Raw genomic sequence first — 16,734 nt, forward strand, 5'->3', positions numbered from 1 at the left:
ACAGAAAGCATAGAGAGCTTGGAGGGGAGGAGGGTTAAGCCAAGCCAGACTCAGTCTTTCTACATGAAGAATGGGCAGAAAGAAAGGAAATACCTTTTTTAGGCTTATGATCTCTCTTCCAGGAATAAGTGATATGCAAAGGTTGGGATCAGAAATGGCAAGGTACAAGATAAAAGGAATAAAAGGAATGAAAAGCAAGAGACAGGTACATTGTGGGGCACAGCAGCCAATGGGTCTTAGGAGTATGCCCAGTGGGGTACAGGGCAGAAGAGCTAATATCCTTGTGCACATGTTCCCATGTACCTAAGTGAGCTATGAGTCATGAACACTTCTCGTCCTGTCTTCTCCCTGGTATTGACTTCCCTGGGCAGATATAATATGCTCAGCTATTCCACTGGGAACTGAAACAAAAACAATGCTGCTCTTCTCTTAGTCTGGAGGGGGACAGCAGTGAGGGAAGAAAAGCTACATTTACTTAACACTTTCTGTGCTATGTCCATTTGGAACAGGTCTTTTGGATTTGTAGCAATGAACTTTGTGGGCAAGGAAAAATAATTTGGAATGTTCTACTGATTTTTTTATGAGTTGCATAAGTTTTATCAGACTAAGGGGATAACTAAACGCCCAGAAGAAGCACAGTGGCTGCCATTCTGTACCTCTACCCAATACACAGTCTAGACAAAGAAAGATAAGAGTAATCTAGATGTACACTTAGGAGGTATTGAGATAGCTTGGCTTCCACTTGTTCCTATTCTCATCTGCAACTTCGTAGCTTTGACTTTGGAACTTGATTGGGATCTCTCATTCTCACTGCCAAGGTAGCTCTGAATCATTGGATCACAGGATGCCCAAATCTCCAATCAGTCTGGTCTATCTACTTGGGTGCAGAAAATCTCTAGAATAGATGAGTTTTTCTCTCAGTACTACCAGCAAACAATCTAGACAACTAGTCCTGTGGACCAGCCAGCAATGAACCCAAACCTCATTCTTGCAGCAGGAAAGGATGGAACCCATCGTGCCTGGCAACTGGTAGCTGGAGGACAGTACTCACGGTTCGGGGGTGTACATAGGCTTGGATCCATGTCTGATGTACTGTGTGCAGTGGAAGACTCGGAAGGCCAGGCCACCCAAGAAATCGCGAGAGGAAAGCAGGCCAGCCACAGGTCGGAGGCGGAAACCAGTGCAAGCTGGGATGCAAAGAAGAAAGAAAACTCAAAGCTCATCACCAATGAGCCAGAGGCACTAGAAGACCTTCAGATGGGGGACAATACCCATAACTGCCCAGGGACATGGGCTTTGCTGGTAGGTAGGCTTGGCTTCAGATGTCTGCATCGCCGCTTTCTAGCTGGGTGCGCTGGATCAAGTAAATTCACATCTCTGAGCCTCAGTTTCCTCATTTGCATAATGTGAATAGATACTTCTTAGGAATGTTCCAAGAATAAAAAAGCTAATGAATATAAAGTACACAGGGCCTGGAGCACTGGAAACATGCAATACATTTAGCCTTCGTGACCATTTGTTAGGGTGGAGCAATTATTCCCTACTTCTCTTGCTTCTAGTGTGAAGGGGGAAGTGGTACCTCATTTCCCAGAAGGGAAGAGTATGGAAGGAGTGCTTCTAGCTTCTGTACTGAGCCTCACACAGTCCACCCCATGAGTAGCAGTGGCCTGTCTGACTGTAGCATTTGGGAAGAGAATATGAATATTATCAATGTAACTATTTCTGTGCTGCTCTTTCTTGATTGCTCACAGAGGACCTCATTCCAGTCTGCTCTTGGCCATGCAAATGGACTATGCTCCATGAATTGGCAGGGAAGTTTGTCTAATCAAGAGGTAAAATATTAGCAAGTCCATTAGTGTGCACATCTATATCACATTCTCTAAATTGCTTTATTTTAAAACTGACCTCTGATCACCATCTCTGTGGTTCCTGTATCTGTCTCCCACTTTGTTCCAAACTTGGGAGGATAAGGACAATGACAGTGATAATGGCAATAATAGCCAGCACTGTATATTATCTACCATTTGTCAGACATTCTTTTAAGCTATTTTATATATGCTACTAATCCCCACAATAGCCCTATGAAGCAGACAGTCTTATTATGCCCACTTTACAGATGGGAAAGCTGAGACAGACATAGGTTAAAGCTTTCATTCAAGGTCACAGCCATAGGCAGTGTAGCTTCAAAGTCTGTTGTCTTAATTACTATTATGTAGCTTCCCAACTGCCAGTGTTACTGTTTATCATTCTTACTATTGGCCATGGCAATGGGAGTACTTAGCTAAAGAAGTCTTTGGGATCCCCCTGCCTCCTGCCCCCATGTTCTCTGTGTCTTCAAGTTGAAGCACACTCTGCTTAGACCCTTACTCTACTCTTTAAGAAGCAAAGAGCCTCTAATGGAAGGGACCCAAAAGGTCATCTAACTCACCCCCAATCTGTCCTGGCTGCCATGTCCCTACCTGCCAAGTAATGTCCTTGGCTCGTTGCCTCCAGCGTGGCCCACTTCTGCACAGTTCTGATATATAGAAATTCTTTAACCTGTAATCTGTCTCCCTACTTTTTCTTATTCTCTCTGACACATAGTAGGTATTCAATATGTGTTAGTTCATTGTTCTGTTTTTGCTAAATTAACATCCTCTTGGCAGAAAGAACAACACCTATTTCCCCTGGAAATGCTGTGCAGAGGCCTGTGACTCAATGTACTTACCTACTAAGCTACTCAGATTTCAATTCAGTCCAAAATTCACTGAATACCTGCTGTATATGCAGCACTGTGCTGGATGTTCTCATATGCAGCATCTTACTTCATTCTCACAATTTCCCTTTGGGAAAAGCTAATGAGTTGCCAGTGTCCATTTGACAGATGACAAAACTGAGGCAGGTTTACTCAGCTGGAGAAGTTCAAAGTCAGGATTCATACCAGTTGCACAGACTCAGAGCTCAGGGCTCTTGACACCATCCCCCAAAATAGCACATTTTTTACACAAACAAACACTACTAACCCATAACCCAGCAGGAGCTACAGGGCAAAAAACAAACAAACAAAAAGACCAGTATAGCACCTTGGGCTTTAAGTGTGAAAGAAAATACTTTTCAGGGACAGGCACACAGCAAAATCCATGGCCTCATGTGTTGGGCTGAATGAAAGTGGATAAACACAGTAGAGGCTAGAGTGAAGGCAGAGGGCAGTGAAACCGAGTTCTTCCTGGAGGAATCAACCTGCACGCATTTCTATAAAAACACGTGTTTATACCTGCTTCCGCCTACTTATCTTCCCCTTCCTTCTCCTCTGCCTCAGTCCTCCCCTTCTTTCTGCAGAGCTTTTGACCCTGATGTGGACTTACTCTGCAGGAATTGAGAAACGTCTTCCAGCTGTGGAATATTATCTTCATGGAAGCCACAGTACTTCTCAAGAAGTGGAAAAATGTGATTGTACTCATAGCAAGCATGGGTTTTATACAAGGACTTCAGAGTCTTGAACACCGTACCCCATGTTTTCTTTTCTTCCTCCGTGTATTCCACCCTAGGGATGGGCTGCCCACTAGAATACAGATACAAAATAAGAGTCTCAAGCAGGGCAGAGAGGTGCAGCAGAACACAGTTAGGTTAGCAGAGGGAGTCGGGGGCCAGAACCTATGAGCTGCCATCACTTGCTATAGTAAATTTCATATGTTATTTGAAAGAAAAAAATTCCACATCTTGATACAGGAAACATTATTGTTTTGATTTCCCACATGAAAGAGTGATTTGGCTAAGCAACGATACAAACTGTATTGAGGATTTTCTCTTACTTTGGGGAAATCACTTGGTTTTTTTGCTCTTCCAATTTTCTAATTGCTTACCTAGGGTAGAAATTCACTTACCTGCAGGGGCCAGGCAGGTATCACAAAGGTGTAAAGTGGCCGACGTAAGGCAACAAGGAGAATGGGGGCCAGCTAGAGAATGCATTCCCTTTCTAAACAAGGGCATCTAAGTCCAATTAAAGCAACATTGCGTATTTCACGGTGTCAGCTAAAGCCAAGTCTGAGATCACCTTTGTTTGGTAGGCATGCACCTACTGGGTTTGATATTTCTGCTCCTGGGAAGTTATAAAGGTATTTAAATACATGCTAAGATTCCACATTGTATACATATATCAAAACATCATGTCATACAACATAAATAAATATATAATTTCATTTATCAATTAAAAACCTAAATAAATAAATTCTAGATCAAGGATTATAAATAAATATTGGAACGAAGGAGAGAAAAATATATAAATCCATGCTAAGTTATAAAGTACCATATATCTTCTCTACACTGAGCTTGTTCAAGTACATATGCCAGGCCACAGATCCTGAATCTCTTGTGGAAAAGAAGGCTCACATATCTGGAGTCTATAAGCTCCCCAGGTGACTCTGATGCAAACTGTAGTTTAACAGTCATTAGTTTAAAAAGTCCTTTTGAAAACCACCTAGGAATGAGCCTTGTTCTGAACAGCACAAACAGATGAAAATCAAACAAAGCCTGACTTCAAAGACCAGCGACTATTCCCTAGGCTGCAGGTCTGTTTCCCTAACAGGAACACAGAGTCTGGGACAAAGTGAGACTGTTTATGTCAGAATTATGGATCATCATTGGCTCCAGATTAGGTCTTTCCTGCCCTTTCAGAGTTGTACCTCATCCAGACACATTAGATCACAGTCTTTGTTATTGTCTACAGATGGGTGACAAGGATTAGGAAAAAAGACAGCATTTTAAGCCAGACAAGCTCAGAAAGCGTTGTGGTAGCCAGCAGTGATAGTGAAAAAAAATCAGGTAGTTTTTGCCCAAGAATGCGCCATTATCAAAGCCAAGCACTGATATAGCAGACGAACAGACTTTGGAAACAGATAGAGACTATTCAATCCTTGGCCCTGCCATTCCCTGTATCAGCTAAGGCAATTTAGTAAACCTTTCCGAGCCTCAATCTGAGCAGCTGTTACATGGGCTAAAAATAAGTAACTATTTGTATAGTATAGATAAATTTAAGTCTAATACTATGTACAAAGTACCTAGTATTAATATTGACAAATCATAACAATTGGATGATTGATCACTATCATTGCTACTGCTTCTCATTTTAAAAGAAAGGCATCTGTTACTCCTGTAACAAATTTCAAGAGATGGTGACATCCTGAGCACCAAGATATTCTGTGGGTTGACACCTGTTGTTCTAGGGTCTCAACATCTGTTCCCCATTCATCAGTAAAGCACCTTTCTCCCCTCTCAGTCTGTGAGGTTCAGATGAGGAGAGACTCCACCCCTACCTTCAGAAGTGGGCATGTGACCAGGCTAAGCCGATTGAAATCTCTCATTCCCCTGCACTGTGCCTGGCTAAGAGATGGGCCTGTGTCCTAATCAGAGTCAGTGGACTCAATGACAGAACTTGGTTGACTTTCTTTGAAATAGACAGGACCTCTAACTAAGTTGGGATATCAGCCCAGAGGTACTAGGTTCCCTCTCCAAGATAAGTGAGGCCAATGTCTGAAAGCAAGGCCAAAGCAAAGGACACTAGAGTCAGAGAGAGGCAGAGAATGAGACAGTGAATCCTGGACCTGTCTGAGCTTAAACCACCTGCCTTAAACTCTTTATTTATAGGATCCAGTAAAGCTCTTCTTTATGTCTGAGTTGTTTTGTAGCTGAACAATATAAGCTCCTATGATCCATTTTATCTAATCCTAGATAAAACTTACAAGCCTAACCTCCACTCCAGTAATATCATCAAAACCTGCTGTAGCAGCCTTCTAGATGGTTCTAGACACCATTCTTGGCTCTGCCTCCAATTCACCACTTTGAGTCCTTACCTTTATATGGTCTCTTGGATTCATTCATTCAACAAATGTTAATTGAGCACTGTGACAAAACAATCAGTTGCCCCTGACCTCATAGAGTCCACATTTCCAGTAGGGAGAGACAGAAAGCCAACACAATTCGTTAGATGGTGATAAATGCTATAGAGAAACAAAGGGCAAAGGTATAGGGAGTTTCAGAGTGGGGTTTCAATTTTACTTAGGGTGTAGAGAGGGCACAAGGCTGAGAAGGTGACTTCTAAATGAAAGCCTGAGGAGAGCAGGCCTCACTGCTTCACTCTGGAGTCTTCCATTTAGCTTTCACATCACTGTTTGAGATTCTGATTCTGCTTTTCTGCAGGTTTATCCAGTTAGCACCAGTCCCTGAAGTCTAAAGCAGTGACAGCTCTATCCCCCTTGCACACTTCCTGGGGCTGCTCATCCCAAGCTTGATAGCAGTGGCTCAGTAGTCTCTGCTTTCCTGTGAAAAGCAGGAGTCTCAATTCTAACTCTGCCTCTTCCTACCTGAGTGAGACCTTGGTCAGTTTTTAAAAAGCAAGATCACGCACGAAAGCACAAAAATGTTAAAGATGTGACACTAAATAGACCATGTAAAGACAAATGTTGTCAAAATGAGAGTAGAAAAAGGTAGAGTGTTGCCTTGTTTGACCTCTGTTGGAGATACACACCTCAGTAGAATCAAATTTTTTCTCCTCCTCTGCGCAAGTCTGGGAATGACTGTGAAAGTGCACAGTGAGTACAGATTTCGGGGTCACAAATACACTGAAGCAATTAGGCAAATTCACAGTAGAGTCTCCAAAAAAATAAGGATGAACTATACCAGATCCTGAAGTAAAAGACTATTTTGAAGAAGAAAGACATGGCATCAAAATCTTAAACGAGATGAGATCAAGTAAGGTCTGAAACAGGCTTTGAATTTTAAAAAATGGTGAGCCCTTAACTAGCCACATGACCTTGGGCACATCAGTTAGTTAATCATCTGGGATTCATCTATAAAAGGTGAGAAATTGACTAAAAATTTTTAACCCATTTCTGAGAGTCCAGCCAGCTACAGATGATTTTCAATAACCAGTTTAACTGATGAACATCCAGGACTGTGAGGTAATTCATCAGTTTCACTCTTCTTCATGAGGTTTCACATTTTTATGAGAAGGAAGTTGAGGAGGACCTGTCTCTGTCCTCCCCAAATCCCAGCAACCCAGAAGGAAGTAAATGTACTTTCTAAGGACCTCCTCCTTGATGATACGAAGTGTAGTCTCCAGACACTCAGAGAAGTGGCTGCAAATACCCTTTGAGTTCAACACACCTGAGTTTAAAACCTGTGAGTGTCACACACTAGCTACATGATATTGGCAACTTACTTAACCTTTATAAGCTTTGGTTTCCCCATGTGACAAATGAGAAGTTATTATTATTAAGGCTAAACAAAATGATATATACAAAGGATTTAACAAAGCCCCCAGACATATAGCAAGAAAGTATTAAGTATGATCTGTTATTGCTGACTATCTGAAGGACTCTTGCCTGTACCCACTTTGATGGTGTCCACCTGACTGTGCTGGGGCAAAGGTGGGGTCAGGGGAGGAAGGTCACCATCTTCTGTGAATCCTGCTCAGCAGGAGCCAAGGCCCAGATGGGCTTAGATCTGACTAAGGGCAGCACAGTTTTGAATCCTTCCACTACCAGAAGTTATTCTGAAAAAAACATTCTCTTTTTCTGGAGGTTTTTCCATGTTGAAAGTAACTTTGTATTCAGTATAGAAAGGCCAATTATCTTCTCCATCTCCCTGAGATTCTATCAAAGCTGTCAAACTACTATGCCACCAGTGGTCCGGACGACTGTTATGTTTCTTCTTGTGCATGTCTTTTCTTAATCCCTTAACTCAGTAATGGTGCTTGTCCAAACACTAAGTTTCCCATGGGAGCATTTCTGTAGTTCCTTAAGACTCAAAGCACCAAAACTGTTCTCTTCTGAAACATATTTGATATTTGCATTTTCTTTTGGCTAAAATAGAGTAGGGAAGGAACATAGAATCTCAGACAGGAAAAAAAGAGAGAGAGAAAAAAAATCCTAAACTTGTCATTCACAGCTGGGTCAGACCAGATAAAAGTGGAACACTGAAGCTTGGCTGCCCTAAAATCTTGAATGATGCATTATATCAGTGAAGCAGCCAGCTCCTTCTTGAATGTAAATGATTCTCTTTTTCCTTCTTCCCTGTTTAATGTGGAGAAGACCAGAGGCTGTTTTATTCAGGACCGAGGCCTTTTATAATTGCTGCAGACACCACTGCCTAATTAGACAATAAAGCTTGGGAGAGAGCAGGGCCCCAGCACAGCGGGTAATTTTGTTTTGTCTAGCAGCAATCTTTTTCAACGTGTGTTTTGAAAGGGAGGATTTAAACACACACACATACACGCACGCATGTGCACACATGCACACACAGACGGTAGGACTAGGGGTGTGTTTTTCTCTCTTCCCCACAACAAGCAAGGCAGACTTACTGGCGGTAGTTGTAGGCAATGTCAGCAAACTGCTTCCGTCTCGCACGGTACACAGGATCTTTAAAACCCTAGGAGAAAAGAGACACCTGATTTTCAAGGCTTTGTAGAAAGTGGTCTGATACCTTTATGAATGCTTTGAATGGGGGCTCTTGAGCCACGACAGTACATGTCTCCTTCCCTTGGTTATACGCTAAAAATAAAGTCTCAGTGAAACTTAGGATAAGTTCTCCTACCAGATATTATGAGTGACACATTATCAGTAACTCCTTCAGTTTAGCATCCATCAATCCCTGCTATGGATTCCAAGGTTCATGCTCTGTTTTGTTGTTTTGTTTTGTTTTGTTTTGTTTGAGACAGAGTCTCACTCCATCACCCGGCTCCAGGCTGGAGTGCAGTGGCAGGACCTCAGCTCACTGCAACCTCTGCCTCCTGGGTTCAAGCAATTCTCCTGCCTCAGCCTCCCGAGTAGCGGGTACTACAGGCACATGCCACCACGCCCAGCTATTTTTTTTTTTTTTTGTATTTTTAGTAGAGACGGGGTTTCACCATGTTGACCAGGATGGTCTCAATCTCTTGACCTCGTGATCCGCCCGCCTCGGCTTCCCAAAGTGCTGGGATTACAGGCGTGAGCCAACTCTGTTCTTAAAGAAACCCAGTCTACAGCATATCTGACTGATACACCTGCTATATCAGGCAAATTCATAGGATGAATGTCTATGATGAAGATATACAATATCCACTTAATTCCTGTTAATTGCTGTCGAGCTCTGCTGTGGATCCCCCAAGCATTTCCCAGATAATTAAGGTACATGTCTAGCTCTGCCTTCTAATTTCTTGATAGACAACCAGTTATGTGCTTATTGCTCTTGCAATTTTTAAAAATACCATTTATTAAGTATATACTATGTGTCAGTCTGTGTGTACTAGGAAGTGATTTTACTTATAATTCTCACAATGAACTTGCAGGTTCGATCAGTATGATTATCCTGTTCTTTCCAGAATAAATGGTGGTTCAGAGAAGTGGAGCCATAGTGAAGGTGAGGCCGGGATTTGGAGCGCTGTCAGTAACTGTCAGCCTTTACAACCTGGCAGGGGCCTAGCGCACTGAGAAGTCTGTCTCAGAACCTAAAAAGGATGGTAATAGCTTCTCCTTTGAGGCTGACTCACAGGAAGCCTTTTCCTCATTTGTAAGCTCCACATTTCTGAGTGAAAACAGGCTAAGTGTGTCTTTGAGTGTTTGGCGTGGGAATGGGCTTCTAATTGATTAAAAGACAATTTTCCAGAAAAAGTTGATTGCAATCTAAATTTTGCTAAGACAAGAGACTGATGTCATTGCTGTAGAGCTCTGCCGTGGTTCCTCCAAGCCCTTCCCAGTAAGCCATGCCATCCACCACTTTAGCTCACAATTTCTCTGCTCCACTATCCCTCCAACCCAAGGCATTAATGTATTCTAAACAAAGGCTTATATCACAGAGTGTAATTTTTAAAGGTGCCTTTTAAAAAGACAAATATTGACTGGGCACGGTGACTCATGCCTGTAATCCCAGCACTTTGGGAAGCCAAGTTGGGCAGATTGCTTGAGGTCAGGAGTTCGAGACCAGCATGGCCAAAATGGTAAAACCCTGTCTCTACTAAAAATACATAAAATTAGCTGGGCGTGGTGGTGCATGCCTGTAGTCCTAGCTACTTAGGGGGCTGAGGCAGGAGAATTGCTTGAACACAGGAAGTAGAGGTTGCAGTGAGCCAAGATCGTGCCACAGCACTCCAACCTGGGTGACAGAGTGAGACTCCATCTCAAAAAAAGAAACAAAAGAGATAGAACTATTCCCTGATTTTTAGATATTGTTTTTTGTTTTGGTTGCTTGATGGGTTGAATGTTATGTTTTGGCGGAGGGTTTTGTTTTTTTTTTCCTCTCTCTCTCTCTTTGTATTAGGGCCTACCAGTAATTGTAAGGACACAGAGGGCGATGTCATATAATGCAATTTCTTCTGAGAATCTGCAGTATCAATTCTGGCACACAGAAAAACTACAGACATTTGTTGGAAGAAAGAAAGGGAGGGAGGAAAGGAGTTAGTTTGTTTCCTGGAATTTATTTTGAAGAATAGAAACATCCAAATGTTTCACACTTGAAAAGTGAAGTAAAACTATTACACATATTTTTTAAACTCCAAAGCTAAATCCAAGATAAATCATGTGATTATTCTGTTTCGAAAGATTTCATGACATGGTTATTACAAAATATAACTCTTCTTTTTCCTAGAGCACTGAATGGTTTTTAATCATTAATTACAGAGTAGAAAGCTTAGGAATCTGAGGACTTAAAACTACTGTTATGCCTCATTTCTACTGGGTGAGGATAAGTTGGTTTGAGATGATGTGGTAAAAAAACTGGGCACCATGATTTAGTTTCCAAGCATCAGTAACACACCCTTTTAGAAACCTGTCTACTGGACTAGGTGAAAAACACTTATTTGTTCGCATCTCTGTACTTTGGGCTCAAAATAAAAATGCAGTGTAGGTCAGTCATTGAGGTTTGATTGTTACAGTCATTCTCACCTGCCATTCTTATTTATTTGTTAGTAGTGAATAGCTTTCTCCAGGCCCTACAGATACTATGTAGACTTTTGACCCTGTAAGGCACCTTGGAGAAGGTCTATTTCTGTATTTTGATCTAGACTTGAAAAACACAAAGCTCTGGAGCCATTTATCTAAAGACCCTTCACTGCCGAACTAGCACCTTTATTTGGATTTCGTGGTCCTGCCTGGGATGGCAAGTTGACATCTGAGGACTGAAGTAGGAATCCAGGAAGAAAAGAGAGTTCCTTCAATCCATGGATTTCCACTTCATCATGCTATATCTAGGAATGAGATGTCCGTGAACACTTCTTACCCCCATTTGGCTTTATTGTTTATCTTTCATGTACCTTGCCTGGGTGGTTTAAAGATTTTCCACTTGTGAAAATAAAAGCTAAATGTAAAACTGTATACCTGGTTGATGTAATCAATTATGTCATATATCAATTATGTCAGAGGGAATATATAAGTATATAAATAAAATGATTAAAGAAATACACCAAACTCTAACAAATGTTACCTCCAAGTAGTGGTAAAAATAAGTAACAGTAACAGTTGTATTCTTGGAAACTTTATGCTTTTCAAGTTTTCTAATGTGACAATGGGTTTCTTTGAGAATAAGATAAAAAAGAAAATAGTATTAAACATCCATGTCAAATCATTTTAGTGAAGTAGCAGGAGACTCATACACTGCGATACAGGAACGCACGCATAGCTAACACATGATACAGATCTTCCATGTGGGAAGGTTTCTAACCATGGCCCTTTCCAGATCCTATTTTCTAAGAAGTTCATTATCAGCCTGCAAGGGGCCCCAGCAACCAGGTTGCAAGGACTTTGCTTTCGCAGTTACCAGTAGTCAGAGAGCTCTGTGGGCTGAAGCCCAGCGTCTTGGGGATTTGGCCTCACATCCCTTGGGCTACCAGATGACCACAGGGCCTTTGTGGACATCCATGTGGAGTACATTCTGAATCAAATCACAGTTGGTGATGACTGATCACCCTGTCTCAATTTAGACTAATAGCAGCAATTTCAGTAGCACTGCATATAATTTATTTATAATCACCCTGTCTCAATTAAACTAATAGCAGCAATTTTGGTTGCACTGTGTGTAACCAAGTATGTTTTGACAGGAAAATATATTGTCAGTGAAGGAGTGGTGAGGCGGAGGGAGAGAGGATGGGAGAAGACGGGAGAAAGGTGAGACAGTTCTACAGGATGCAAGTCCTGACATCGGCTGAAGTCTGCATGCAATCCCTTTTCCTAAGCTCACAAGTTTTTTTACGTGGGTGTATTGAGAGGTATAATTTGTATTGGGGGTGAGTTTTGGGGTAACTACATACATGGAAAAGTCTTGATTATACTTCTACACTAAGATATTTATTTCATCGTTTCCTAATATCACAGCTGAGGTTAAACCTCAGAAATGCTCTTTAGGCTAGTGAGAACACAGATTTTTTTTTTTTTTTTTTTTTTTTTTTTTTTTTTTTTTTTTCCAGACAGAGTCTCTCTCTGTCGCCCAGGCTGAAGTGCAGTGGTGCGATCTCAGCTCACTGCAACCTCCGCCTCCCGGGTTCAGGGGATTCTCCTGCCTCAGCCTCCCAAGTAGCAGAGACTATAGGTGCATGCCGCCACACCTGGCTAATTTTTGTATTTTTAGTAGGACGCAGATTCAACATGTTAGCTAGGATGGTCTTGATCTCCTGACCTTATGATCCAACCACCTTGGCCTCCCAAAGTGCTGAGATTACAGGAGTGAGCCACCGTGCCCGGCCAAGAACACAGATTTTAAAGTCAGAAAGGCTTTGTTGGACTACTAATTCATTCATTCACTAGGAGCATGGCCTGGGGGTGGCCAGTTTATCTCTCAGAGCCTTAGTTTCCTCCCCAGTAAAATGAGACTGTCAGTCCTACCTGCTTCACAGTGTTGTATAGTTTAAGTCAAGTAATGTCGGCAGCACATTAAGTAAAATTCTGAGCGCATCGTAGGCACTCAAAGAATGACGCATTTGTGCAAAATGGCAGGAAATCCAAAGACAAAGGAGTCTGGCTCAGAACACAGAAAGAATATACTCTGGAATGGGTTAGTGATCCCCACCACCCACCTGGGCCTTTTAAACCAACATCTACAGAATTCTTACCTTGCTATGTATATTTCAGCTGGGCCAATAACAAGAGGCTTTTTGCATTTTCCATAATGTTTCAAGACAGAAGACCAAAGATTTAAACTGGCATGTATTAAGTAACTGCCATTCCCATCCTATAGACACTGGTCAAGATGGACTTGCAGACAGTAGACCAGGGGAGTCTAATCCCTTTGCTCACCCTACAATTGGCCAAGAAGCCTATTCTGGAAAAATTTATGTACCTAGTTTTCCAAGCTCATAAGCTAAACATTATTGTTTTACTCCCCGCTTCTCTTTTCCTTCATATCCAGTAATCAATTTCTGCCCATTCTACCATTCAGACATCTGAGTCTGTCCTTCCTACTTCATTCCCACTGCTGCACCTGCATTTGACCACCACCATTTCTTGCCTATTGTAGCTGCTGTTTAAGTGGCCTCTCACCCTCTCTACTTCAGTCCAAGTTAGATTTATAAAGTCCAAGCCTGGTGAGGCCACTCATCTCCTCAAAAGCCCTTCAATGGCTTCTCATTACTATTAGACTATAGTTCAAAATACTTGGCACAGTCCACAAGGCTTTGCAAGATCCAGCTCTATGTGTCCAGCCCCGTCCTGATCCACACTGGCTTTCCTATGATGCTCCAGATTGCACTGGTCTTCTTTAATTCTTTAAACACACCACGCTCTTTTTCACATCAAGGCCTTCACACATCCTTTACCCGCTGAGTGGGGTCCTCTTCCCCATTCTTTTAGACCAATAAGTTACTACCTGTTCTTTCTGTCTTTCTGGATTTCTCCAAAGTTTATTTGTTTCCCTCTATAATATGCCCCCTCAGCATGCTGTATGTCTCTCTTTTCACATGTGTTAATAATGGTTAAACTCAGGAAACTGTCTTACTCATCACTGGATTTTCAGTGCATAGCACACTCAGCATACCCCCAAGTAGAAGCTGTTAAAAAATTAGCAAAACCTAGGAGAAAGGGCAAAAAAATTACTGTGTGCCTTTTAAATATCATATGAGATCATTGTCTAACAAGCTCACTCTGTACTCCAAAGGGACATATATGTACTACTTATAAAGTTACAACCACTTCAAAGTAGATGCTGGCTTTTTAGAAGACCAATAAGTTTCAAAATATTCATTTGATGATCAAACTGAAAGTTGTTTCTGTGTAGTAGAAAGGATAAGACACATGATCATGGCTATATTGCCTTGTAGAACATTAATCACTTGTACATCCATCTTTGTGCACAATGCTGGATCTTATTCTAGCATCCAGTTTTCCAATGACCACATATGCTTTGGTCTCTTGTATCTTTTCTGCACTATCTATCTTTGTCATCTTGCTACTTCCCTCATTAATGAGTTAAATGGAAGCTTGACAGGTGTTCACTATATACCTGTATGACAGTGATGTTTTTAACTTTTTGCAAATTATGCTTTGATAGAGCAACTTAGTAAGAATGCAACAAATCTTTGATGACTCAACTAGCTGACTGACTCTTAGAATAAACTCTGACAGGGCCCTCCAGTGGAGAACATTAGGTGAGCAAAAGGAAAAGAAAAAGAGAAAACTATTGAAAAATACAGTCTTGTTCTTGGGGAATTTGCTGGAGAATAGGAAAACTTGATGTTCATACCTTGAAAAATTAAAAAGCAGTTTCAGACCAGGCACGGTGGCTCATGCCTGTAATCCCAGCACTTTGGGAGGCAGAGGCGAGTGGATCACCTGAGGTCAGGGGTTCGAGACCAGCCTGGCCAACCCGTCGCTACCAAAAATACAAAAATTAGCCAGGCGTGGTGGCACATGCCTATAATCCCAGCTACTTGGGAGGCTGAGGCAGGAGAATCACTTGAACCCAGGAGGTGGAGGTTGCAGTGAGCTGAGATCATGCCATTGCACTCCAGCCTGGGTGACAAGAGTGAAACTCCATCTCAAAAGAAAAATAAAAGCAGTTGCAAAGACTTCGATTAAGAAGTAGACATATACACAGAAGGACAGTTGTGTTGGCTGATATTTTCTTCACTAAGAAGCCCTCTCTATTACAGATCTATAGCCTAGACTCTAGTGTGGGTACCAAGTAAACTGGAATAGGTAGCTCTGGAGTTGGGGTCTATGTGGCAGTGGCTGCTGGTGCTTCCCAAGATCTGTCTTCTCTCCTTTGCTCAGACAACATTGCTAAAGTATTTTTCCCCATCCCCTTTGCAGTTAGTGGTGGCCATGTGACTGAGCTCTACTCAATGGAATTTGAAGGGATGTGAGTCATCTCCAGACAGGACCCATGAAAACTTCCCAGAAGCAATTCTCACTCTCTCTTCTCCCATCCACTGGCAGAATGAGTGGGCTCCAAGGAGTTGGAAGGGGGTACAGCCATTGGAGGAAGGAGCTTTGCTTCCAAAAGACCATGTGGAACAGTTTCCTTACTGACCCACACTGAAGGCGAACTTTTATTGGGTTAGCCACGGAGATCTTGGGGTTGTTTGCTGAGTAGTTAGACTGCTCTGGAAGCTAGAGGGCTCGATTCAGACCTCTCTCTTTCTAGAAGTCCTCCCTAACCATTCCAGTCCACAGTGACCTTATCATTTAGTGACCTAATATGATAGCACATGCTATCTGACTCATGAAACCCTGCATTTATGTACTTTTTGAGTTATTTAATTAATTAATATTTAAACTGTATTCCAAGGAAAACCACCTCTCAAGATAATGTTGCTAGGTATTTCATTAAAAAGAGTTCCATGGGTAAATAAGTTTACGGAAACATTACATTGAATGGGTTTCATTTTTGCAGGAATTTCCAAAATTTCTAATGAGATAATGGAATTTGTATAGTTAAAGTAGAGTTATAGAATACAGAGTTTCTCTCTTTGATCATGGGATTTTTTTTTTCATAAACTACAGTTTGGGAAACACGCATATGATGCTTTCACTTGCATATATATATATATATATATATATATATATATATTGTGTCTCTCATGAGGTACAAATCATGAAGAAGTAAATTTATTGTGATCTGATACTCTGTACTCAAAGTATAAAACACAATGTGATAGTGACCATCTCTGAGAGGACAACAGAGTAACAGTGTAGAAAACTTAACTCTGGGTGAGATACAGAAGGAAGGCTTTAGGGAGGCAAGAGATATGGGTTGGACCTTAGATGAACAGAAGTTTTCCAGTGGGGAAAGAACAGGTGGGTTGACAGTAAAAAACACCTCAGGTAAAGGGAACAACATGCACAGAAAGGGGAGTAAATTTTGGCAATGGAAATTAAACAGAAGCAGTTGGATTCTGCCTGCCAAATTTACACTTGCTATTCCAGCTCCTTCCTGCACTGCTTTGAAAAGAATCAACACCCCTTCTCCCTCTACTGTACAACTGCAGGCCCCTGGAGAGCAAGGATCATGTCTTATTTGTCACCTCAACCCCCTTTCATTTATGTGACCTGAGACAGAGTTCACGTACAGGTGAGGTTACACAGCCCTCTGAGATTTATCATCTGAAAATGGGATGTACAGCCCTCATGGGGTGGTGATATTATTTAAATTAAAAAATGAATGCTAAGCATTTAACATTGTGCCTGGCACACAGTCCATGCTCTAGAAACATTAGCTCCTAATATCATTAGCTAGAGAAAAGCTTGTGGAAAAAAAGAAAGCAAGGCGGGAAAGGGGAAAGGAGTGAGACAAGAGGCT

The 16,734-nt window shown here is 41.7% G+C and overlaps 1 protein-coding gene across 2 annotated transcripts in view; it reads right to left on the reverse strand.

Moving 5' to 3' along the window:
* Positions 1 to 1,043: 1,043 nt before the first annotated feature.
* LOC108312344 (phenylalanine-4-hydroxylase) overlaps positions 1,044 to 16,734 on the reverse strand; it is a 106,518-nt gene continuing 90,827 nt past the window's right edge. For both annotated transcript variants that reach the window (XM_037742765.1, XM_017540227.2), the window contains 3 exons: positions 8,336 to 8,403; positions 3,345 to 3,541; positions 1,044 to 1,187 (listed from right to left, as the gene is read on the reverse strand). In XM_037742765.1, coding sequence (XP_037598693.1) covers positions 1,048 to 1,187; positions 3,345 to 3,541; positions 8,336 to 8,403 — 405 coding nt within the window. In that variant the 3' untranslated portion in view covers positions 1,044 to 1,047. The remainder of the gene's footprint in view (positions 1,188 to 3,344; positions 3,542 to 8,335; positions 8,404 to 16,734) is intronic.

This window comes from Cebus imitator, unplaced genomic scaffold (assembly GCF_001604975.1).
Source record: "Cebus imitator isolate Cc_AM_T3 unplaced genomic scaffold, Cebus_imitator-1.0 Scaffold8, whole genome shotgun sequence".
NCBI classification, from domain to species: Eukaryota; Metazoa; Chordata; class Mammalia; order Primates; family Cebidae; genus Cebus; species Cebus imitator.